Raw genomic sequence first — 25,873 nt, forward strand, 5'->3', positions numbered from 1 at the left:
TTCAGAAGGAGCCAGCTGAGAGGAAGAGGGACAAATGCCAGGAGTCATTGACAGGACAAAGTCCAACAGAGGAACACAGTAGGACCAATGTCACCAATCTAAGGATTAGACCTACTGAAGAGAGGTGAACATTTTCTGCAAAACTAAAGTATATGCAGTAGGTCCTTGTTGGTTATCTATGAACCTAAATGGGAAAAGAACTTGAAAAAGAATAGATACATGTATAACTGAATCACTTTGCTGTATGCCTGAAACAAACACAACATTGTTAATCAACTATACTCCAATATAATGTAAAAATTTTTTAATTAAATTAAATTAAAAAAATTTTTTTTAAGTATATGTACTTGTGAATTCACAAATCTTCCTGAAAATATCTGAACAGAAATAGAGAGAGGGAAAAGCAGAACAACTCATTTCTCTGTGAAGTTTTAAATTCATTTATTGGCTGACAAATAGGGGCAGCAGTGGAAAGATCTTGAGGAGACTGAGGAATTTTAGAAAGGCTTCTCCCAGGTAGGGGAGAGGCTCATGCTTATGGCTTGGTGAGCAGCACCTACAGCTCATTTGGGTTTGGAAGCCATTCGTGGAGGGGCACCAAACTCCCAGCTGGTGATGGAGGACACCCATGGCGCTCAGCAAGCTGGGTGTGGGAGTGAAGCAGGTGAGTGACCAGATTCAAGCAAGGCTTGGGGACTTAAGGGCAGATGTAGCAGAGGGAGGTAGCCTGTGCTTGCTAGAGTCACGGGCATTAAGTATCTTAGGTTAGATGAAGTAGGAAGGAAAGCCACGAGGAATGACAAGTTGGGAGAAGAAGCAGGGGTTGACAGAGGAGAGCTGTCCTTGAATAAGCTGTAAGCAAAATGGTTGAAGCTCAAGGGTATAATTACTTTGAAAGAAATATTTTTAAAAAAATCTTTTGAGCTCCAGATTCATGTCTACTTTATTTTAATAAAGTAGTTTAACCTGACTAACATCTGCACTTCTATGATTCTTATTTATTTTTGTAATACTTTACAGACATTTTCCTTGAGAATTGAGAAACTAAAGATTGAATAATTCCTTAAGTCTGTGATTAGCAATGACACAGAGCCAATTCCTCTGATTGCAGGTAGAGTACTGATCTCCGTCCTTAAAACGCATCTACTTAAATTGTTATGTTTGGAGAAAGTGTTTGGGTTTCCACTTAGAAAGTCTTCTTTAAGAAATCTGGGCCCACCCTTCTGTTTCCATTTCTGTGCTCTTAGCCATTTCCCCTTTTCCCCATTCCGCCTTCTTATACATCCTGTATTCTAGCCATACTCATACTGTGATGGGTTGAATTATGTCCCCTAAAAAGGGAAGATTTGGACACAGAGACAGACATGAACCCAGGAAGAACTTCATGTGAAGAGGAAGGCAGTGATCGGAGTGATATATCTACAACACAAGGAACACCAAAAACTGCCAGCAAACCACAAGAAGCTGTGGATCTGATGCTTCCTCACAGCCCTCAGAAGGAAGCAATCCTGCCGATACCTTGATCTTAGATTTCTAGCCTCCAGAACTGTGAGACAATACACTTCAGGTGTTCTAAATCACAGTTTTTGGTACTTTGTTAGGGCAGTTCTAAGAAAATAATACACATACCATACATGTTACTTGCCATTCCCTACGTTTATCATATTTGTTCATAATTTTGTGTTTTCACCGACATTCTCCTTCTACATAATGTTCCACTTACAACCATATTCATGGCAAAATTTTTTTCTTCTTACAGGTTGGTCTCAAGCCTCGTTTCTTCTGTGATGCTCCACTTGACCCTCCTTGGTTCTCAGAGCAGACATGTCTCTCTAAATCCTTAACAATTTGTATTACAATGGCTGTAGACTTGATTGAATCCCTCCAAGGAAAGCAATCACCTTAAGAACAAAAGCTCATGTCTTACTTCTCTTCATATGCCCAACCTCTGCCACCATGAAGACCTCTGTCAGTCAAAAGTGTATATAGAAAAAAACATGAGTGGATGCGCTTCTCAAAACAAGAAAAATAACATGTAAAGGGAGTGTTTTAGCCACTTGAACATTTTTTTTAAATGCCAATAAGATATTGCTGTTTTATGTAGAGGTCTTCACTATGATTCCCCTTATTTATCCTTCATTATAAGGACTACAAGTGACTATCAGACTTCTGTAAAGAAAAATATCAAAAATCAGGGGAAAATTTTATTTTTACCAAATTTCAAAATGGCTTGGTAAGCACCAGAATAGTTCCATTTTGCTGATCTGTGCTAGAATCAAGGATCTAAAACTGGTCAACACACAAACTGGCAAAGTGCTTCATTTATTTAATGTATGGACATAAACTTTGTCTTACTAATGTCTTTGAATGGAGGTTGAGGGTGGTGAAGGGATACCTTGGAGTTCTGAGGCAAGGTCCTGAGAGAAGTTTTGTTTTTTTTACTTCATGGGGGGCTCAAGGCATGTTTTCCTTCTGTGATATAAGAGTTGTGAGAATTTTATCCCCACTGCATTTGACTGCGTTACATCAAAGTTGTTAGTTTCTTGTGTCTTTATTTGTTCGCATTTATCTTTATATAACTCCAACTCCCATATATTGAAAAATAGTCTTTGCTTATGTAGTTTGGCAGAGAGTATGTCATAATAAAAAGATCTGAGATTTCACTAAAAGTTCCTCTGCGGTTTTATGTGTAATATAAAAACAATATTATACATGTGAATCATACTTGATATAGTTCAAATAATTTACACACTCATTATTTAAGGTGATCTTCCAATAACAATGAGAAGGCAGAGCAAATATTAATGCCTAATTTCATGTTCAAAATCACTGAGATTCAAATATTACTTAATTGGTTCAGGGTAGCAAATCTAGCTAATAACTGATCTAAGGCTGGGACCCAGACTTCTTTCTTCCAAGTGAATTGTTCTGTACTGTTTCCTCAATGAAATTAATATGTATTTTGAAATTATTATGCTCAAAAATAATATCATCATACATTTACATATTCCCTAACTTAACAGATATAAAGGTTTTCACAAATTGATATTTTAACTGTATGTCTTTCCTCTGATACTGGTTAAAATTTACTTCTTTTTAGATTGCTAATATGCTCTAAACATATTTTACTAATTCTTGTAATATTGGTAATACCAACCTAAAAAACAAATACCTCTGAGAGATACTACAGAGCTAAAAAAATAATTACATAACCCAGTCATTTAAACTAACTGTTTATCATTTTTTACTGCTTTTAAAAGAAATACTCACCTACTGAAATGTAGATAGCTTACTATTTCCCATTCAATAGCTTCATATGTTACGCATATATGTTAAAATATATTTTATTCCAAAAAGTAATTAAGTTACTCACCCTGTGCTCTAATTTTTTGAGGATCTGTTAGATCATAAACATTTAAATGAATGACAGATTTAAATTACTTCACACACTGCTCTTACCCTAGGTAACTAAAAAAATAATTTCTTTGACAACTATTAAACTTTTTGTTTCATTCATTCATGTTATGTGCATTTATTAAGCACTGACTGCATGAGGCACTTTATACATGCTAAGTATGTAACAGTGAAAAAATAGAAGTAGGTCCATTTCCTTCAAAGTTTACATGCTGATGTGAAAGACAACAATGCAAATAAGTATTATAATAGAGATATGCAAGACTTTACAGGAGGACAGAAAGAAAAAAAAAAAGTGACCTGGGGGAAGTTAGGAAGGTGTCTGTAAAAAAGAAATGAATTGAATCTTGAAGGATATAACAATCAGAGGTAAAGCATAAATAACTTTCTACGCAGAGATAACTGCATGTTCAATAAAATATCAAGGCATTATGTCATGGTAGATTTAGAGAATTGAAAATTAATTGTTAAACTGGATGGGGTGACAATGGCGGAGGGCGGAAGATGAGATTGGAAAGAGGTTGGATCAGGTTTAGACCAGCTCTGCCTGTGATAAGGACTCTATGAGGTTCCTTTGTAACAGCTATAAAGGAGTTTAGCTTGTTCAGAGCTGACATTTTGAAAGTGCGTGTTGGATTGAGAGATTAAGAATGGAAACATAGTTACTTTAGAACAACAGCCAGTTTAAAAATAGCATGGCTGAATCATTGTTCTTTATGATACTCTAGGGGGTTCCAGGAATCAATGTCTATTAGTTAATGGCTAGATCTAAGTTGCTTTTTTCTAGAGTTGGTATATGATCTACAGTGGCTCTGAGTTTGAAAATGCAGGTATGGACATGTAGTTCTATCTTTTAATGAACTATTTGTTTTATAATAGTTTTATACTTGCAAAATGGTTGCAAAGATAATAAAGGAAGTTGCCACATTACCTCCCCTACTTCCCCCAGTCTCTCTATTGTTAACATATTACTAAGCTGCATTGAAACAACTAAGGAAGTGACAGTGGTACATTACTTTTAACTAAACTCCACTAAACTCTACACCTTATTTAGATTTCATTAGTTCTGTTTTTCTTCCCCCCTAATATTCTTTTTCTGCTTTAGGATCCATCTAGGATAAAATATTACATTTAGTTTTGTATCTTATAGTCTCCTCTGATCTGTGACAGTTTCTCAGACATTCTCTGTGTTTCATAACCTTTACACTTTTGAGTACTGGTTAGGTATTTTGTAGAATGTCACTCAATTTGGGCTTGACACATGTCTTTTCTTATGGTTAGGCTGGGGTTATGGGTTTTGGTGACAAAGACCACAGGAGTGAAGGTCCATTCCCATGTATCTTGTCATACGGTACATACTACCAACAGCATATTTTTATCAAAGGGTACCTGCTACCAATACAACCTCACTGATGATGTAAACTTTGACCTGTGATTTATTGTGTTTGGTAAGTTTCTCCACTCTAAAGTTAAACTTCCACCTCCACCCCACCCTTTGTCCCTTTCCATACTCTATTCTTTGTGAAGGAGTTACTAAAGTAGAGTCCACACTCAAAGGGCAATGGTAAAGGAGGCATTAATCTCCATTTCCTGGATGGGGGCAGTATCTACATATATAATTTGAAATTCTCTTGAAATTCTTTAGGGGATTTCGTTTCCCATTTATTTGTTCCTATTTATTTATGTATTTAATCATTTATCTATGTCAATGTGGACTGATTTCAAAGATATTTATTTTACACTTTCGATTATAACTTCACACTATGTTATATATTTTGTTGTTCAAATTGTTCCACATTTTGGCCATTGGGAGCTCTTTCAAATTGGCTCCTGTAACCCTTTGACTTATCCCATTCTTTTATTTTTTGAGCACTTCTGTAACTATGTTTTGAATGTAAAGCTGTAGCATTCAGATATTTTATTTATAAAGTTGGAAGAAACTGAGATGTTAACCCTGACCCTATTATATATTACATAATATTCATGGGTCTAGACACATTTTATTATCTGCAAAGTGGAGAGACTATCATGTTTAAGGCATTATATTAATTAAGATGTATAACAAAAGACTGAAGTAGCAAGCAAAACCATATATTTAATTATACAATGAATAAGCTTCACTTAAAAAGGCTCTCCCAAAAGGGGCAATATAGGGATAGGGGATTAAGAGGTATAAACTATAATGTACAAAATAAACTACAAGGATATATTGTACAATACTGTTTTGCTGAAAGCCTGCTTTCTGTTTCAAGGTTCGTTGGATTCGTTGGCAAAATAACCACCCGTCTCACACAACTGAGCAGATTTAATTAATTTTTTAATAGAAGATTATTTAACTTAATTTCAATATACAGTCATTAGAAGGGGATGAATAAAAGTATTAGAGAGACACAACAGGGTATATATCACCCGATTGGGCCGACACCTACATCCAGATTCAAATAGCAGCTGGGAAGTCCCAAGTAACAGCAAGCTGGAGTCCCAGTTGGGAAGGGTCCCGGGCGGTGCATCCACCCCACAGGTGAGACTTCAGTTTGCCACTCAAAGGAGCCCAGTTTTTAGCACCAGGCCGCATGCTGATAACAATCAGCCTACATGCAAGTTTGCAGCTCTGGTTATTGTCATAAATGCCTTGGTCTTAACTCATAAGTCTTGGAATGTTCTTGATCCCCAGGGGCTGGCCAGACCCTCAAGGTGCAAGAAGTCCCAGGACTTACTCTCTGTCTTATCTAGTGGTTTACAATGTGTGCTGGCGCCACCCCTTTGGCCTGGGTGTAGCTCAGCAGTTTGGCATGCAGCCAGCTTTAGTGTCATTGTCAGGTCAGAGAGAGGCCTAGTGCGGCCTCTGAAGCCTGAACACAACTACTTTACTAGCTTCCCCAACAAATACAGGGAATATAGCCAATATTTTATAATAACTATAAACGAAGTATAACCTTTAAAATTGTGAATCACTATTTTGTATACCTGTAACATATAATGTTGTACATTGACTACACTTCAATAAAAAATAAATCAGTAATTTGGGGAAAAAAAGGTACTCCACTAATTGTAGCTCTTTGGGGATAAGTAAAGTTAAATCATCTAAAACTGGATTTAAAAAATGCAAAAAGTATGGTTATAAATTCTCATCTTTAACTACTTTAAATGACAGGCCTGCCACCCTAATTTTCATAGTAATGTCAAAGAAAAGCACTCTGAGCTTAATTTTGCTTTTCATTTCACAAATCAATTTTCTCTCCAAAGACAAGACCCATTTATTATTTGTTCTAAACTATATTGTTACCTTAGTAGCTACCAAATTATATGCCTTATGTAGCTGTATCGATGAAAAGAATCTTACAAAAGATTCAAAGAAAATGAAGAGACCTGACAACACTGATTTTAATGTCTAGAAAGACCTATCACAGACTGGCAACCATCACAGATCCTGAAACCATCCAAGTTATCTTCTGGCACACTTACAAATATTAACTAAGAATCCAGGCTGATTGACAATCCCTACCTTTCATGTCTCATACTGGAAATCCTCTCTTCGTCCCCATCTCCACCCCAAATTAACATCTGTAATGCGTTCCCAATGCTCATTTACTTATTCAGCATATTTTCTGTGTCTTTGGCAAAGTGATAAGAGGTTATAAAGGGAATTTAGTCTGGCAATAAATAGGTGTGAACTTGCATTTCACTTCAATTTTCACTAATCTGTATCTTTGGATGCATTGATATAATAGAGGAAAGGACACAAGCTAGACCAGGATAAAGACGGGAGTCAGATGTCTGGACTGTTCCAACCAACAATGTTCAATACTGGATGATGGGTGGGCTCCCCTGAGATTCATTTTGTAGCTTTAAAAATATATGATTTAAATATAGTATCTCCCAGGTTTCTTCTACTTCTGAAATCCTTGATGCTCAGATAGAAAATTTTCCTTTGATCATTCCTCAGATAATTAACTCACTAACGACACTGATTTCCCTGGAGCAACTTCCAACATAGCTACATCCCTTGGAGACTTTCTCTCCCAAAATGTAACTACTGGTAGTTTGAGTTATCCTTATGCAAAGAGTAATATATAAATCAGGAGAGAATAAATATTTTTGAGATTATTATTTTAATCAGTCATATAGTCAGCCTATTTTGTATAGGATAATAGAAATTTGTATTAATGCAGCTATTCCTTAAGAAGGGAGGGTGGACAGTATTCTCCTCCCCAGTCAGGAGCCTGTCGTTCCCTCCATTCACTGGATCAGTCTTGAGGTATATACAGCTGTGTAATCGGTAGTATTTTCCTCTACTTTTAACCATCTAAAGTTCCAGCACAAGCTGGCTATAGAAGATGTGAGGGGGAAATTATCTATCTATCTATCTATCTATCTATCTTTTTACATCTATATTGCTTAGAGCTGTGTTATACATTGAATCATGTCACTCTAAAGTTCATGTGTTGAAATCCTATTTCCTAATACCTCAGAATGTGACCTTATCTGGAAATAGGATCATTGCAGATGTGATTAGTTAAGATGTGGTCATAAGGGAGTAGGGTGGGCTCCTAATCCAATATGACTAGTGTCCTTATAAAAAAAGAGAAATTTGAACACAGACACAGGGAGACCCCCATGTGAAGATCAGACGCCCATGGGGAGTGAAGATTGGAGAAGCTAGGAGAAAGGACTTGAACAACTGCTCCCCTAGAGTCTTCAGAGGGACCATGACCCTGCCAGCACTGGTTTCAAACTTCTGGCCTCCAGAACTGTGAGACAATACAATTCTGTTGTTTTAAACCTCCCAGTTTGTGGTACTTTGTTACAACAGGCCTAGGAAATTAATATAAGCTGTAACATAGGTGTATGGTGTGGGGAGCAGGGGGTGGATTTCCTTCAATATCCTTTTCAGCAAATGTATTAGTGCCATCACTGGCTTATCCATTTGTATGGCCTATGCTCCTGTTTGGGTCAGAACACATGCCAGTCTATCTTTCTATTGATTATGAGGAATCTGATTTCAAATATGGGACTTTATCACTTACAGGTTGTGCAATTAACCTCATTGACCTACAGGTACCTGATAATGGTAATACTTGATCTAGCATAGCACGGGGGACAGGGATAAGTGAAAAACAATACAGAGGTACATAGAAGAGGATTTAGTGTAGAGGTTAAGATCTTTGCAGCCAGGTTGAATGAGTTCAAATTCTACTCCTCCCTTTACTAGTCTTGTGACTGAACTATGGACTCAGTTATCATTTTGAAATGAGAGTTATACTAGTACCTATGCCTTGAAGTTGTCATGAAGAACAAATGAATTAATACATAAAGAGGTCTTAGATGATTATCCGGCACATAGAAAATATTAAATAATCGTATCTAATAGAAGTATTATACATGCAAACTATTAAGAACCATACAGATTAACATTTGTACTATTATCATTATAATTTATCATTAGTAAACAGCTATTGATGAATGCACTTATACATTGATAACTCTGACTTTCTAGCTCAAGGTGCATTTTAGCAGCAGTACTTTAGACAGCTCAGAAGACCTACAGAGGGACAATCACAGATGAGGTCTGATACCAAGTGGATCAGGTTTGCCCAGAGAATCAGAAGAATCTTAGAACTAGAGGCAATTTCTGGTATTCATTAGTCTTGTCATTTCCTTATGTTAAAATACTTTAGAGCCAAACTTTCTGTTGAGTATTGTACTGACTATGCTAATATAAAGATAAAAAGCAAAGAATTTAATTAGATTTTACTCAAGCATGCAGAAACGGCAACTGATTTTTTAAAAACTGTTTTTAAAAGTTTCTAATGAAATCTTTGCATATATTTGAATTGAGATACATTGTCTATATATCACACTCCTTAGTTGACAGTAAATAAAGAACAGGCAGCCACTTTCTCACCGTGAGTTCTGGGGGCTCAAGTAAAAGACTACCATTGGAAAAAACCACTTCCTTCATGTGTGTCTGGCTTCACAGAGGAGAAAGAAACACTTTAGTGTCTGGCCTTACAGAGGAGAAAGAAGCATTTTTTGTAAAACAGCTTCTATTCATTTACTTGGAGGAAACAGAAACAGTTGCGACTAAATGAAATTACATTATCACCTTTATTCAATTTCATAAACTTACCCAGGAAGTGTACAGTTGGAAGACAGATTGTCTCAGCGCTGTGGATAAGTTATAGTCTTCTGAACTGTGGTGTGTTTGGTGTGCAGCCCACATAATATTAACCTCTGCAAAACACACAATTTGAAATGAGCCATGACAATAAGAACAAAGCAACTTTCATTTTCAGTTATGTATGCTGCTCTGTTGAGTGAGGGAGAAAAATCTCGAACATCTCTGAAAAAGCTAGCCAATGTAATTATAATTAAAATGAGCTGCCTCAAATCATTTTTGGAAGCAGAGAGGGTATAAATTACAAAGAAATAAAAAAATTGAAACATAGCCAATAAATATGTATAGTGTATATGATATAATTAAATGCCTTCAGCAAACTGAAATGACTTCCAAACTTTACACTTTCCTAACATATTACAATATGACAAATCATAAAAGCTAACTGGTAATGTAACAATACAGTCAATGCATTGTGATAATTTTTCAGCAGGTGATAACATATTTCTAATTAAAGAAGAGTACTCTGATGGGAGAAACTGGTGTATAAATTTTGGAATGAAATATTTCATAATATTCTTCCCTAATGGCTTTTTAAGAAATTTCAAAATCCGTCTATTGGAATAGGACGCAAAGCAGAATAACATCTAGCCCTAAGATTTAAGGTTTCAGTTTTATTTACAGATATATATTAATAACTAATAGTTACATATAGTTCTTCCCATACCTCACCAAAACAGTATACCATTTCTAAAATTGTCCCACATAATTGCTGTTTGTCCTCAAAATAAAAAAGAAAATGCAAATTGTTAATTTTCACTGAACATTATGTAAATTGCCCTCATACTGTCTTGAGATTCATATATACCTAAAGGATAGTTGCTTGCCTTTTCTACAGCAAATGTGCCACTATAATAACCACCTAAGTATATGGAATTTAAGAAAACAAGCCCACATTTTTCATTCTGCCCTCATTTTTCATTTCCTACTAGAATTACAGATCAAAATGCCATATATTCTGTTTTAGTAAAAGAAAGTATGCTCTTAGCTAAACTAACTTATATTTTGTCCTTTGCTACAAATACACGAGATAGAATTAACCATATGATGTGATAATTGTATCCCTGCCAGTACAGATTAGAAATTTAAAATTTTTTAGGCTTGGATGCATGGGAACTGAACAGTGAACCTAAAAGTGGAAATATTGAGTTATTGGTCTCTGCAGCTGCCATATATTCATAGTTAAAATACATGGCACATGGCAGAACAATTTGTTAGAAATTTTTAAAGTGAAAAGCATGGATAAATGGAGATATAGACATAGATATAGTCAATCTGGGTGGACTTCTTCTTGGCCCTTCATTTAGGAAATGAAAGGTCTATGGACAATCTATGTAGGGAGTTACCAAATAAAATGTGCGAAAGAGTTTTGGTAAACAAATGAGATATAAGAAAGACTTAGGTCTGTGAGAATGAGATTATGAATAGGATTATGAATACATAGCTCTATCAGAAGTCATTTCTATTAAAGTCATATATTTTCAAGTGGGGCAAGTATTTTCACAAACCATCAGCTTATATCTAACTTAGATCCTGACTGGTTTCACATTTTAATCATTTTAATTGTTCCTAGTAATGACCCTGTATTTCTACCCGGGCAATGAAGGAAATTGTTCTTACACAAATGAGAACTACTTCACCATAATGATCTCTAACTTCGCAGGCATAATCTCTGAAATAACCTAGAACCTAAATCTCTGGTTTACTGACTAGCCTATATAGCTATAAATAAGAGAGATACAAAGAATCCCATGGCACTTGAAATCTTCGGATGTTGTGTGGAATATTATTAAGAGGTAATAAATTTGATGAATCTCCTAAATCTTCTAAAACTTCTTACAGATTGAACATCTGAAGTAATCTAAACACCATTTTCTCTTTAGAACATACCCATTATTGAACATTTCAGAATCTGTCACATAAAAACTTCATTACAAATAAAAACACTACTTTGTTGGACCTTTCAGGATTTGTTTAAAAAAATTCATCATAATGTATCCATGTTATGAGTTCACAAGTGGATGAGCTAATCAGATGGGGTTTAATTAGAGGGTAATAATATGCATTGGAACTACCTCTTTATAATCTCCACAGAAGCTAAATGGTGGAACAAAGAATCCACGAGGGTGGAGGTTAAAGACCTGTCTCTATAGTTGTTTTAAAAGCTTTTACTTCCTATCACAAACTGTGTGTAACACAAGCCTTCATTCAATGAAGTACAGCTGTATAAACAGGGGGCAGTAACTGGATCCCACTGCCTTACCTCTGTCACTTTTCAGAATTGGGAAAAACAAGAAGAAATACAGAATTTTTTTTTCACAGTCTATATTCAGTTTACTTGAAGTAAATTATTTTCAAAGGTGGTTATAAAAATACATTTTATAGAAAATTGTCCCCACAGTTTTTTAAATGAGAAAAAGTTAATAGTACATTTATATATATGTTCATCTTCCCTAATACTTGAATTGATGAGTTGTCTGTTCTAAGGAAGAAAACCAAATGTTAAAGAGAAAAAATTGATATTATCACAATAAACTTCTTTCTGTGAAAAAATATTAATAATATTATAAGTTGTCAACAATAATAATTTTCTTTTTCTATAAGAAAAAATTATTGATTTTCTAAGCATATGATATGTTATTATGGCTTTTTAATGATATTAGAAATAATAATGCTACTTTCCAGTGCCAAAATATAGATTTCTTTAAATATATTTTATTAATATATTGACCAATCATTCAATTTGTTTGGCCAAAATTTAATGTAATATGTGTGTTTGTATGTATGTTATATTCTTGAGTTTGTTACCTTGTTTCTGTTTTTTGTAAATTAAGGTACAACTTACATACAGTGCAATCCATCCCTTTTGATATTTAGTTCTATGAGTTTTTACCAAACAAACACCACTGTGTAATCACTGTCACAATCAAGATAAGGTATGGAACAGTGTTGATCACCCCCAAAAGTTGCCTGTTCCACTTTGTGTATGGCAGGCTGACTCTACCATGGCTCCCAGATTCAGATGATGAGATTCTGGACTTTGAATTGATAATGTAATGGGATGAAATGTTTAGGACCTTGGGAGAGGTGAGTGTGTTTTGAATGTGAGAGAAATAAGAATCCATGGGATCCAGAGGATTCCTATAGGAGGCGGCCTCTAAGACGGCACCCAGTGATTCTTGCCTACTGGTGTTCAACCCCCTGTATAAACCCACCCCTTGAGTGTGGGCTGGATTTAATGACTCCCTTCTAGTAAATGTAATTTTGGCAAAGGTGATGGGATGTCACTTCTGATATTAGGTTATAAAAAGACTGTGGCTTGTGTCTTAGGTGCTTTCTCTTGTACTCTCATATACTCTGTCTGAGCAAAGTCAGTTGCCATGTTGTGAGCTGCCCTTTGGAGAAGCACGTATGACAGGGAACTAGGAGAGGCCTCAGGTTAACCAGTTAGCAAGGAACTAAGCTCCTCAACCCAAACTCCACAAGAAACTGAATCCCACCAACAACCATGTAAGTGAGTTTGGAAGCCGATACACCACCACTTGAGTCTTCAGATAACACTACAGCCAGCAGACAGCTTAACTGCTTAACTACAGCCTCATGAAAGACCTTGAGCCAGAAGCACTGATCTAAGCTGTGCACTGATTTCTGACCTACAGAAGCTGTGAGAGAAGCCACGGATGTGTTACAGAGCAGTAGAAAATTAATACCGTGGTCAATTCTCCTTGACCTCATTCTCAGTCCCTAGCATCCACTGATTTGGTTTCTTTCACTTAGCATAATGCACCACAGATTCCTCCATTTTGCTGTGTTTATCAGTAGTTTGTTCCCTTTTTTGCTGAGTAGTATTGCATTTGTATGGATGTACCACAGTTTTTGTTTTGTTCTGTTTTGTTTTGATCCACTTAGTAGTTGAACATTTCAAGTGTGTCCAGTATTTGGCAATTACAAATAAAGCATCTATAAATTTTCTAGTATAGTTTTCATGTGAACATAAGTTTCATTTCACTTCGGCACATACTCAGGAGTGAGATTACTGAACTGTATGGGATGTTTACATTAGGTTGTCAAAAAACTGTCAAAACGTTTTCCAAACTGACCGTGCCGTTTTGTATTACCACCAGCAGTATATGAGAGTTAAATTTGCTCCACATCTTTGACAGTACTTGACATTATTAATTTTATTTTTATTTATTTATATGATAACATTCTTATAGGTGTGTATTATCACATTGAAATTTCAATTTGCTTCTCTGCAATAGCGAATGACACTGATTACCTCTCCATGTGCTTATTTGCCATTTATATGTCTTCTTTGTCTATTTAAAATCAGTGCCCACAGTTTAATTGGGTTGTTTTTTTATTATTGAGTTCTGAGATATCTTTATATATTCTGCACACAAATATTTCCTCCCAGTCTGCGGTCTGACTTTTCATTTTTTTGACAGTATCTAATGAAGAATACTGGGTTTTAATTTTGATGAAATCCAATTTATATACTCGAGAGTTATATTAAAAGATATTTTTAGTGTGTATAAGAACAGAGGTTACTTCCAAGAAACTTTTCAGAATGATGACAAATCTGTAAGCAGAGTAAACTTGTAATTTAGAAGCTAACAGATTCTATATGTATTATACATCTAAAGTATATCTAAATAAGTCTCTTTTGTCATTTCTTGTCACCTATCAAATGGAGAGAAATAATTCTTTAGGTTAATCTGAGACACAAGGTCTACAAGGAATTTTCACAGCTATATGATAGCTATTTAATCTTCAGTAGTGGACAGAACGTCTTGGGGCATCCTGGGGGGGATGATGTTGCCTTCACTCATAATTTGGAAAACCTTCGAGTTATGAAGGAAAAAATGTTCAGGCATAGTTGCAAAATGTCGGTGTTTGCACCAAGAAAGGCATGTTAGTAACACTTGATGGAACATTTAACATACTGTGTGGTGACTATGGAACATGAGAACTGCAAGGAGTTTATGAGGTTACTTAGTTCAAATTCTTTACTTTATAAGTAATAAAAATGAAATAGAAAGGGAGAGGGAAAAAGTTTCATTAAAGGAGAGAAAGCTTTTTAAAATTTTGTCTCTCTCTCTCTCAACAGTGATTTATTTGAAGCATTCATTCCCCTCTTGGATTTTTATTTCTCCTTCAGAAATGGCGGTGACTGGGACCAACTATTCTGTGAGCCCCAGATGACATGTATTTGGTAATTTCCAATACGTAAAGGACATTAAGGAGCTCAACACACATTATTAAATGATGGTGCTAAACCTCTTGAATTGGAGCTACTGCTTACTGCCTTTTACAGGAAATCTAACACTACAAAACACTGAACTAGTCAATTTTTGAATGAAAACAACTGTCACTCTGAATTTGAAAATATCAGTACCAGGTATAAGTGAATCCTTTAAAAATTTGTTCCATCTCTTTCCAACAGATAAGCATGATTGATAAATGATTTCAGAAAAGTAACTGAACTAAGCAATCAAAATATTAGTAACAGACTCGAACTGTCAAAGTAAAGTCTAAATGGAAAATTTAATAGCTGGTGAAATAACAAAGAATATACCCTCATTGAATGCACTGATGATGACATCATCAATTTTGTCATCACAATTTCATTCACTTCCTATAGCAACAAATCAAAGTGATGATAAAATTGATGATATTGCTAATTCATTCAGTGAATAGAGATTGATAGTCTTTATTGAGTATTTTTTTCTAATCTGTCCTTTGTCCACTTAATATCGAAACATAAATGACTAAGTATATCTAAAAATGTCAAATCAATGAGAATAAAATTGATAAACTGGCTGGACCTCCATATTTTTGTTCAACACATTTTGCGTATATCCAGATGTTCAGCATCATAGAAACCAGTCATCTGAAGGACTAACCAAATTTTCACTTTTTATCTATACATTTGGCAACATGTAGATATTAAATCATCTCTCTAGAGGAGGTAACAAATGATGGCTCTAAAATTGTCACAAACACTAAACTGTCTCTCTAATCCTTCTAGCAATCACAACTTTAATACATTTTTAAAATTTATGTTCAAATGGAAGTCTTTAAAAACTAGCATGCAGAGTTTTAAAAGACTAGTTCTCCATTCATATGTTTAAATTCTTTCAAAATTTAAACAAAAAATAAAAGAAGATACAGCTTTTTAGTATGAAGCAAAAATAAATCCTTAAGAATGTATATCATCGTTTCAATCAAAACTTCCATTTCTATACAATGCAAAAGCAAGAAAAAATATGATGCTTATTATTGTTATTTGGATGAAATGTTAAAATTAGTTGAAGATATAAGAGAATGTTATTTCCACCTACCATATCCACTATCATTAAAAATGAAAAATGTGATTTTAAAATTTCAGAATTTTGACATGTCCATATTTAGTTCAATTGTATTCTACTTTAAATCCATTTAGGAAAGTCTAAAAATTAAGATTATATTTGATAAGATTTCATTTAAATTGTGTATTTTTAAAAAATAAGGATTTATTTAGCACTAATTTATTGAATCCCTACTATGTATATCTTTGTGGATATTCTGATAGATAAAAGCATGCAATCAATCAAACAAACAAACAAAAAACATCCCTCAAAGAACCTACAACTAAATAGAAGCAAAAGAAAGATATAGAAAGAACTCGCTGATGCAGGAAACTTTTACATCCCTTAAAATAAAAATAATTCTGTGTAAATTATACATGTCCTGCATCACTTTGTAGTCATTGTTTCATAACAACTTTTGAAAGATTATTATAACCAAGGCTTCCATGAAATATAAGAAGACATTGGGCTTCCCTGGTGGCGCAGTGGTTGAGAATCTGCCTGCTAATGCAGGGGACACGGGTTCGAGCCCTGGTCTGGGAAGATCCCACATGCCACGGAGCGGCTGGGCCCGTGAGCCACAACTACTGAGCCTGCGCGTCTGGAGCCTGTGCCCCGCAACGGGAGGGGCCGCGATAGTGAAAGGCCTGCGCACCGCGATGAAGAGCGGTCCCCGCACCGCGACGAAGAGTGGCCCCCACTTGCCGCAACTAGAGAAAGCCCTCGCACGAACCGAAGACCCAGCACAGCCAAAAATAAATAAATAAAATTAAATAGCCTACTTTATAAAAAAAAAAACAAAAACAAACAAAGGGGAGATGGAACTACTTGTATGAGGTACCAGGAATTTCATTAAAAAAAAAAAAAAAAAAAAAAGAAGACATTAGCTTCACTCTGTCTGACAGATTAAGTGACCCCTTCCTTACCTGTCTTTCTATATGTCTATTCTCCACATTTTCTAGAAATGAGATTTTACAATATCTCATACAATTTAAATTTGGGTCATTGCCTACTTACCTAATGGTTAGAAATGCTATGAGTTCCTCCTTGACTTTACTCAAAGATGAGACTGATTAATGATAATAATAATAATAATAATAGCAATGAGTGTAAACACACAAAAGTGCTTATCATGTTCTAGGGGATATATTAAACACATTATATGTATTAATTCATGTATTATCTATAACTATACTAGAGGTAGATATTTGTATAGTTTCCCTTTTATAAATGAGGAAAGGGATATATGAGATTTAATAACTTGCATAAGTAATGATTATTTTTCTCATTACATATTAATAATGTTATCATTGGCAGAAACCATATTTTCTAGCCCCACTGCCCCTCAGTGGGTTTGTGTGTCTGATTCTCAATGATGCAGTGTGAGTATAAATAATGTGTGTCACCCCAGGCAGGGGTAGAGAACTGGTGTGATCCTTTGCACTCTCTCTGTTCCCCTCCAACTGCCAGACAGCATATTCAGTGGAGGACGCTGAGGCCTTAGGGTATGCAAAGAAACCAGACAGAAGGATCTTGGCTAACTGACTACCAGTGTAGAGTAGAAAGCTCCCACTGACCCTTATTTAACCAGGATGTGAATGAGAAATAAATCTATTGTGCTAAGTCACTGGGATTTGTTATCGCTCAGTGAACTTATTTGCTCTTAATACATATGAATACATACGAATACATATGAATATGATGCAAAACCCACCAATATCAGTGACCTTATTACAGATCTATGTTCTCTATCACTCAGTGTTTCCTATGCACTGACTTCTATGAGGAAAGCACTTCATAGCATACTGGGTACCTGTGTTTCTAAAAGCAACCTCCAACTAGCATAGCTCAAAGTAACGTATTTTCTTATCATTAGCCTTCCAAAATGAGTGCTTCAAAGAGATGGTAATAGGGAATCCAGAACATATCCTGTAGATGTTTCCTCTCTCTCTTTCTTCTACTACCTTGAGTCTCCCCTCACTTCACTCTAATGAAACGCTTGCCTTGCCTTGAGGCAGGTGTGTGTAACAGGGCTGGGAATGTCAAGGAAAGAGAAACGTCACATATCTTGTTAGTAGCATCTGATACCCCAGTCTCATTTCCATGTTCCTCCAAGAGTCCCCATTGTCTTCTCAACACTATTCCTGCCCTTATACTCCTCTCCTCTCATCACCACCCTGCTCTGGAAAGCCCAAGCCTGACTATTCACTTTCCTCACAATGCAGATGAATCTAAATTTTGTTCACCAAAGACCCACTGTTTTATTAGTTATGTATGAACTTATTTCTACCTGTACTACCTAAACATATATAGAATAGGAAAACTTTCCTTGTTGCCTTGCCAGATCAAGAAGTAAGAACTTTTAGAAAACTTTAGCAGAACTGAGCTTTCCTTGACAGAGAAGAAGAGAAGCTATAGGACCATGTTCTCTTCCACAGGGAGTTAGATTACAATGCCAGGAATAAAGGCTCCTATGATAAGCAAGAGGTATTAGGAATAGGAAGGGAAGCAGAGAGGCCTTGAGGAGTGATTGAAAGAAAGGAACTCATACTGGGCACTAGGCTGAGCCCTGCAAAGTCTCTCACTTCCAATCTCTCGCTACACTTCACCGTCTTCAACTAACCTTCCAGGTTAGAGCCCTTGTCCCAGACCAGAAAACACAAAACCAGCCATATCTTGAAATTAAAGGTGTACTTCCCTCAGCCTAGGCCAGGCAGGTGGAACAGAAAGTGAGAGGGGGCTCCTCATCCCACTGCAAAGAGAGAGATGCTCTTGGCTTCCCAAGTTGAAAGGCTAAAAGCAGCTCCCACCTGAAATATTACTGACCATGGTAATTATGTCCTATAGAACAGTTTTCTTTCAGTTTTATGATGAACTATATGTCTTTATATAGGCAGATTTGAGAACCTAAGTTCAAAAGGAGGCATTTCCTTTTGAAAATGTGCACCTCGTTCGTAAGAGCCAGTTTACAACCAAGATTTCCAAATATTGCTCATCCATATAAGGAAATTGCTCATATACATATTTTGAGAATTGAAACAGGGGAAGGATAAAAGTGAATCTATGAAGAGAAAAGAAAATGAGGTACATTTCCAATGTAATTTACACACAGGTGCACGCATATGTTTACCATACATCTGTGTGTATGCATGTTTATGTATTTATATTCAAGGTAGAGATATAAAAATACACAGTTTCATATTACATTCCACATTTAGGTACACAGCTACGTAGTATGGTGCTGAAGTCTCCACCGAAAGCCAGAGTAGAAAGAAACAGTAGTGCATTTACATATGAAAGTAGAGAGAGTTCTGCTTTGCAGCCATCTCTCATTGAGTAGACTAAGCTTTATTGTAGGTTGTCAGTCCATATAATCTCTGCAACACTTCCAACCCATGAGATAAACTGGTTGTCTACTAGCTTAAGAATACAATGGTAATTTTTGACTTTACTGTCCACTCTATTAGAAGGTTATAGGCTGCCTGAAAAGAATGCTGTGAATAACAGTTTGATGTCATGCACACTCTTCCTTCTCTAAGCTCCATCATTCTCCATTTATATCTCTCTGCTCCTAGCCATTTTGGGTGTTGATACCTGCCAAGACTAAATATTCACCTAGATTTCTCTTCTTTCTATTCAGATTTATATTACCTCGGCCCTAGGCCATAGGCCAAGTAATTTGCTAGAGAATCCTGATTATATCCTTGGTGATGCGTGGAAGGAGCTCTTCCTCCCTCAATAGAAAAAGTGTTATTGAACTAAAGTATTAAGTGGCTTGAATACTGACATTTCCAGAAATACAGTAGACTAGGGAAGAGAGATTTTTGGTTAAGGGAGATTCCCATACCTTTCAACCATGTGGAAAATAAGCTGTGTTTATAGGAAAACTATCCCTCTCTGCAAAAGTTGGCAGAATTAAATACAAATTCTTTTGAAATAAAAGTTATCAGTATTACATTTTAAAACAAGTATGAATTTGACAATTTTTATGTCTCATGAAGGTCACTTATCCATTTAATAAAACCAAATTCTAGTGCATGTGGGTCCTGGTTAGCAACAGCACAGTAATACCATGGTTTAGGTTTTGGGGGCTGTTAGTGATTTTATCATGAGACTTACAAGATATTCAGATTCTAAGGAATCTACATGCTTTACCTAGAATAAAAGCAAGAAACCTTCTGGAGGATTTAATGACATATATTTGGCATTCCTAATGACCTAACTAGCACAATCTGGGGGCAGAAATCGTGGGAGAAGAACTGTCTTTATGTCAATAGAGTTAGCTAGGATTGGCAAGCACTCCTCCTGTGCAGCAGGCTTGCCTGTGGTGAGACCCAGTGAACTTCTGCTGTATTATGTTTGGAATAATGATTTCTATAATTTGTCTCCACAGGTCACTGAATCCAAGGACAAATTAACCTCCAAAGTTTGAAAGGAGAGCAACGTAAGGAAGTGAACAGGAAAGTAAAACAACCAGGGATTGTCAGGAAAAGACAGGAACGCAGGAAAAAGTGGCACTAAAACCACTCGTTAGAAGGTGGCTGCAATCTGTCTTTATTCTCCCTCTATTAAGCCTCCTGAGTGGATATAGATTACCCCTGTCAACAGCAACAAAACCTACCAGGATCTCTTTGCCAATAATAAGGGCTTTTTATTGGTCTTACCTTTGCCTTTGTGTTCTGAAACTAATTTTTACTGCTTCATAGCAAACGAGTTAGAAGCTTGGAAGATTACTGAATTTGCAAGAAATGCGATGGTGTCCAATGAAGGTGCCAGAGTGAATCAGCACTGGATGTCCCAACTGGAACAGGTCAGTCTATCCTTTGTGAATGGTTTCATTCTGACATAGATTAGCATTGTCCCTGATCTTTGAGGAACCAATCTGCATCTGATAGATTTCGTTCTACACATTTGTTCCTCACTCTGTTATTATCATTTGCTGACACATCATAGAACTGAACGTTATTTGTTACTGTGATGAGTTACCTTGCCCTTTCCTCTGTTCCCTGCAAAGTAAATGTATGTCTGAAATCTGAATATATGTCTGGTTTAAAAGGGAGGCTATCAATGACTACCGAGTCTCACTACTATTTGAGGAAGAGGTCTTGGAATATTCTTTGGCCATTGAGAGATGGAAGTGGTTGTGCAGGACCATATCCCCCATTATTCTAATAGACAAAACTTCATATTCTACCTCCTAAGTCCCCAACCATGACTCCATAGCTACATGACCTTGAAACCCAAACGCTATTTGTTAAACGAATTCATTGTTTTCTGCCCATGCTTCTTCTTTCTGTTTCTGATCTTGTAATATGACTATTGTACCTTTGATCATTCCTTTACCCTCCCTCCGGCCCCCACCAAGACTCCCCAACTGACTGCCATCAATCCACCAAATCACCTGATTTTTTCCTTTCCTATCTCATACCTGCTGTCCTGGATTAAGGCCTCATTGCCTCGGTACAACCAAAAAATATTCACTGTGTGATATCTATGTGTAAGATACTCTGCCCTTATATCACTCACAATCTAGTGCAGGTCAGCAAACTGACATCACAGGCCAAACTCCAGCCCACAAACTGCTTTGTACAGCCAACAAGCTAAGAATGGTTTTTACATTTTCAAATGACAAATAAAATCGGAAGAGTAACAGTTTGTGACACATGAATAGTACATGAAAAAATATTTATCTTCCTCTTTTTTTTTCTCATGTATCCTCCATTCTCTGGGCATCCTGAACACCCTCAACACTTCCCTGGTCCCGTCTTTGTGTGACCTGTCAAAATATTCTTCATCTTTCAAGAATAACTGCATGTGTCATTTTCTTCAGGAAATCATATTTAGCCCTCCCAGCTACAATTATTATATAATCCTTATTACTCCTTGACCTCTAATGTCACAAATAACTCTGCTATTTTGCATCCTCCCCTATTTTATGAGCTTCTTAATTCGAGGGATTAATTTGTCCATTGTTGTATTTTCCACAGCACCTGCTATTATCTTTGTATAGTAGATCACTAATGTATTTTCTTTTCTATGCTTACCAAATAAAACTGTTTCATTTGACTAATCAATAACCAAATAAGTAACTATTGATTTTATTTACTAAATACATGTCTTTTCATTAGTAAAATCAATGCTTTAAAAATTTTTCTTTTTCCTTCCCACTGATTCCATCTCCCTAATTTCAGTCATATCTAAACATTCCATTTTGTAAAACATGAACCCTTGGCTTTCCCTTTCCTTAATTTGTTTTTATCTCAAACATCTTAAAAGAGCAGATTATTTACTTACTTACCTCGCATTCACTCTTAAACTCATTGTTAATATCACTTAGTTCTCTCCAAAATCATTATTGGCCTCTTTTCTTGCCAAAACTAAAGACCTCATTTTAGATGTCGTCCTATTTGAACTTTCTGAAACATATGACCCTTGCTTCTGTCTTGAAAATCTTTTCTTCTGGCTTTAGTAACACCCCTTGCTCCCAGTTTTCCTCTTTATTCATCCAGGTGCAATTCCCTGACTTCTTCCCTGATTCTCACCCACTTTAAAGGGACCAACTCTTGTTTTTCTTTACTCCTCACTCTCACTGTTTTTCATGGTGTGCTACCACCAATGACTTTAAGAATCACTTATCCAAAAATTGATGGCTCCCAAATACTTCAGTCTACAGGTTTCCATGGACTCTGGGTCTGAATTCCTTTTAAGAATTCTATGCATATTGTGCCCTGAGTCTATCTCATGGTCTTACTTTCCGTCCCCTGTCGTCCTTCTTTCTTAATGGCATTACTACCACCTTGGCCACCCAGGCAAGGGAGATGACAGCCAGGGAAGGTCTCAAAGTAGAACTAGATCTCAGTGCTTTTTTGTATCCTTCTGACCTCTTTTTTGCTATTTATGCAATGCTTAGCACATGATCAGGACAAAACCCAGTGACACTAAATGAATAAATTTTTTAAATGACTCCACATTAGTTTGTGATATTGTCTTCTAATACATGGTAGCAATTTTCAGGTAGGCCTAAAAGTTGGTTTTATTACTAATAGGAACAACCATATATATAAAAAATATAAAGAGAAAAGTGGAATGGCAAAGGTAACACAAAAAAACATTATTATTTGTGAAAGTCAACAATAAAATGTAAGATTCTTTCCTCAAAGATTTGACATTTTAGGAAAAATCCATAAGGAACAGTATATGAAGAAACTCAAAAACTATTTGACACAAACTCCAAAATAATGAGACAGCTTTTATACTACAGAAAATTTTCCTCTAATTCCTCAAGGCATTTTAAATATTATTAAATGGTGTGTTACTGCCCCTCTAGCCCTGAAGTTAGAACATCAAACTTGGAGCCTGTCCACCTGGATGCTGTTTACAGATTTCTTAACCATCTGCAAGAAGTCATGACTAGAGCTATCTCACCTACTTACAGTTAAGCTTACCTTATCATGAAGTTAATCTTTACTTGAACATATATATTTTTGATACACTTATGAGGTTGGGAGAATAGGAAGGTGATACAGCACTTTAGCATTATTTTTTTTTCAGAAGCCTCAAACATTAAAAAAAAAATCAAAGAATATGGTTACACAAAACTCCCTAAAAATTTTCAAATCCCCAAATGGAAAACAAAGATATTGTCAAAACACAAAGGGCTATCCCAGTGGTTTTGCTGCTAGGTAACCCACACTTGCTCGTGATATCCAAAGGAAGTTAAGGGTTCCACGCACTCCTCTCGCCCTTTCTTCTGCCATTCCAAATACGTGTGGTTGTTCTGTGAACTGAACTTAATTCTATCCTGTCAAATACAAAGGACCAGATATTTTATTGAAAAAATACTCTTCCCTAAGAGGACCATTGTATTTCAATATAATTTTGAAAACAAGTTGTTGGAAATGTTTTATAATGTCATTAGTATGTGAAACTGTTATTTTTAAAGTTATTTTGCAAGCAATGAAGATCAATTAAATAGGTTCCAGGTAAAAGGTCATGAAGCAAAATATTACCAAAGTTTAAGGCACACGTGGAACATTTCTCAGCACAATCTAACACCTAGGGGTCCACAATAACTGGCCTTGATCTCTGAGATTTGCAGTGCAGTGTGAATTTAAGCAGCCATAAATCTATTAGCAGATAACACGATAAATTCATGTAGGTCAAAACAATGATTTGAACACATTTCGCCTAGTAATTCCCTCTTTTCTTGTGATCAACTTGTCTGAAACCTTGTCAAATGGCAAAAAAAAAACAAAACACCCCAGTTCTCCTGGTGTTGCTGAGTTGCATAACGTGATTTCCTATAATGATGTCACGGTTGATGCTGTAGACCATGTGAAACAGATTAACTGTGACCAAATTAGCATTCTTTTGTAAGGCCAGCTGATATGCACATGTAAAACATGAAACACCCTCATACTTTGAGAGGCAATTAAATGATTCTCAAACACTATGCTGTAAATAATTTAAACCTCATAAATATCTACCTTATAAAGTAGAGATTGCTTTTTATTTGTTTCTTTAAACAACCATCATGACAAGCTAAGTCATTTCAGTGCATTTTCATCTTTGGGAAACTTACTAGGAAAATGCTTTGGTGGCTTTTTTTTTTTTTTTTTTTGGTTGGATAATGCCTCGTTTGTTCTTTTTAAAGAGTTCTTATGTTCATGTGTTCTCGGCTGTCTTTTGGAAAGATTGATGTCTGGTGTCACTGCTAGGAAGTGCAAACTGTTCAGCCTCACTGCAATCTATGTCCTCATCCTCTTGATCCACAGGATACCACATACTTTGGCAGCCAACATTCAGAAGGGAAGTGCTTTAATGGTAATAAGTGATGCCAATGAAACCTTTCCCCCAATGCTCAAAACTTAGTGGTTGGAGGCTGAGGAGCCAAATGGCGGGACTGAGGGGAATAAATGACCATGTTAGCTGAAAGGGACCAATGCTGTTTATCTAACCCATGGTAAAAGAGATTCGAAATTTCCTCTCTAATTAAACTTTTCACCAAAATATCATCCTCATGGTAGCCTGGGAGAATCTGGATCTATTTAAGGATGTCTTGACCCTCTTTTTCCAGACATAAGAGTTTAGTGATCAATCGTGTTAATAATAGCAATTGTCAGTGTGCTTTTTAGACGTAATTTCCACAGTATAACATGTTCCAGCTATACCTCCACCCCTATGGAGAGTCGAGCAATAGGAGGGAACCCTTGCAATGTAAGTAAAATGAAAGGAATTTATACAAGATGACATGAAACAGGTGTTTGAGACATGTTGAGCTCCTTATTGCAAAAAAAAAAAAGTGCTCTTGTGGAAGCAGTATGTTCAGAAGCTGTGTGATGGTGGCAAAGTCATTTAAATTGAAAGTCTGCAATGTTCTCATCTCAGTGAGTGAGTGAGGGTATTGTTTTTCATGAAGAGCAATATGGCTACCTTTACAATATCAAGCAGAAATAGAATGTGGATTTTTCTTTCTTATGATGAGTTGGATTCTGATTGATAGAAATGAGTTACTCATTTGATTGCCTCAGGTCACAAATGTAGTCAAACCCACCAAATCCAGTGAAAACAACTAACCACATGGTGATCTGACCTACCACATTGGTCTTATTATCTCTGTGCTTTAAGCAAATTACCTAATTCTTTGAAGTGTCCAATGAAATAGATATCCAGTTGTTTGCAAGCAAAACCATTAAGCATAAAAACTCAAGTTGATCTTAACAGCCATGAGTGATTTCTCTAGTAGTTTAGATTGGTTTTTGTTTCTTTGTTTGTTTGTTTTAGTTTTTACCTAGGTCACTGCCAAGACTTTACCAAATGTAAGTAAAATTCTACCAGGTTTTATATATTACTTCTGAATTGGGGATACCAAAAAGCAACCATAATAAAGAGTGGTGGGTAGTAAAGACTAAAAAGAAATGATTCTTGCAAG

At 36.0% G+C, this 25,873-nt stretch overlaps 1 protein-coding gene across 1 annotated transcript in view; it reads right to left on the reverse strand.

Annotated features, from left to right (window-relative positions):
- AGMO (alkylglycerol monooxygenase) overlaps positions 1 to 25,873 on the reverse strand; it is a 381,378-nt gene that overhangs the window by 223,262 nt on the left and 132,243 nt on the right. Inside the window, exon 6 of the mRNA XM_036863969.1 lies at positions 9,545 to 9,648. Within this exon, the coding sequence (XP_036719864.1) occupies positions 9,545 to 9,648 (104 nt within the window). The remainder of the gene's footprint in view (positions 1 to 9,544; positions 9,649 to 25,873) is intronic.

Source organism: Balaenoptera musculus, chromosome 9, assembly GCF_009873245.2.
Source record: "Balaenoptera musculus isolate JJ_BM4_2016_0621 chromosome 9, mBalMus1.pri.v3, whole genome shotgun sequence".
NCBI classification, from domain to species: Eukaryota; Metazoa; Chordata; class Mammalia; order Artiodactyla; family Balaenopteridae; genus Balaenoptera; species Balaenoptera musculus.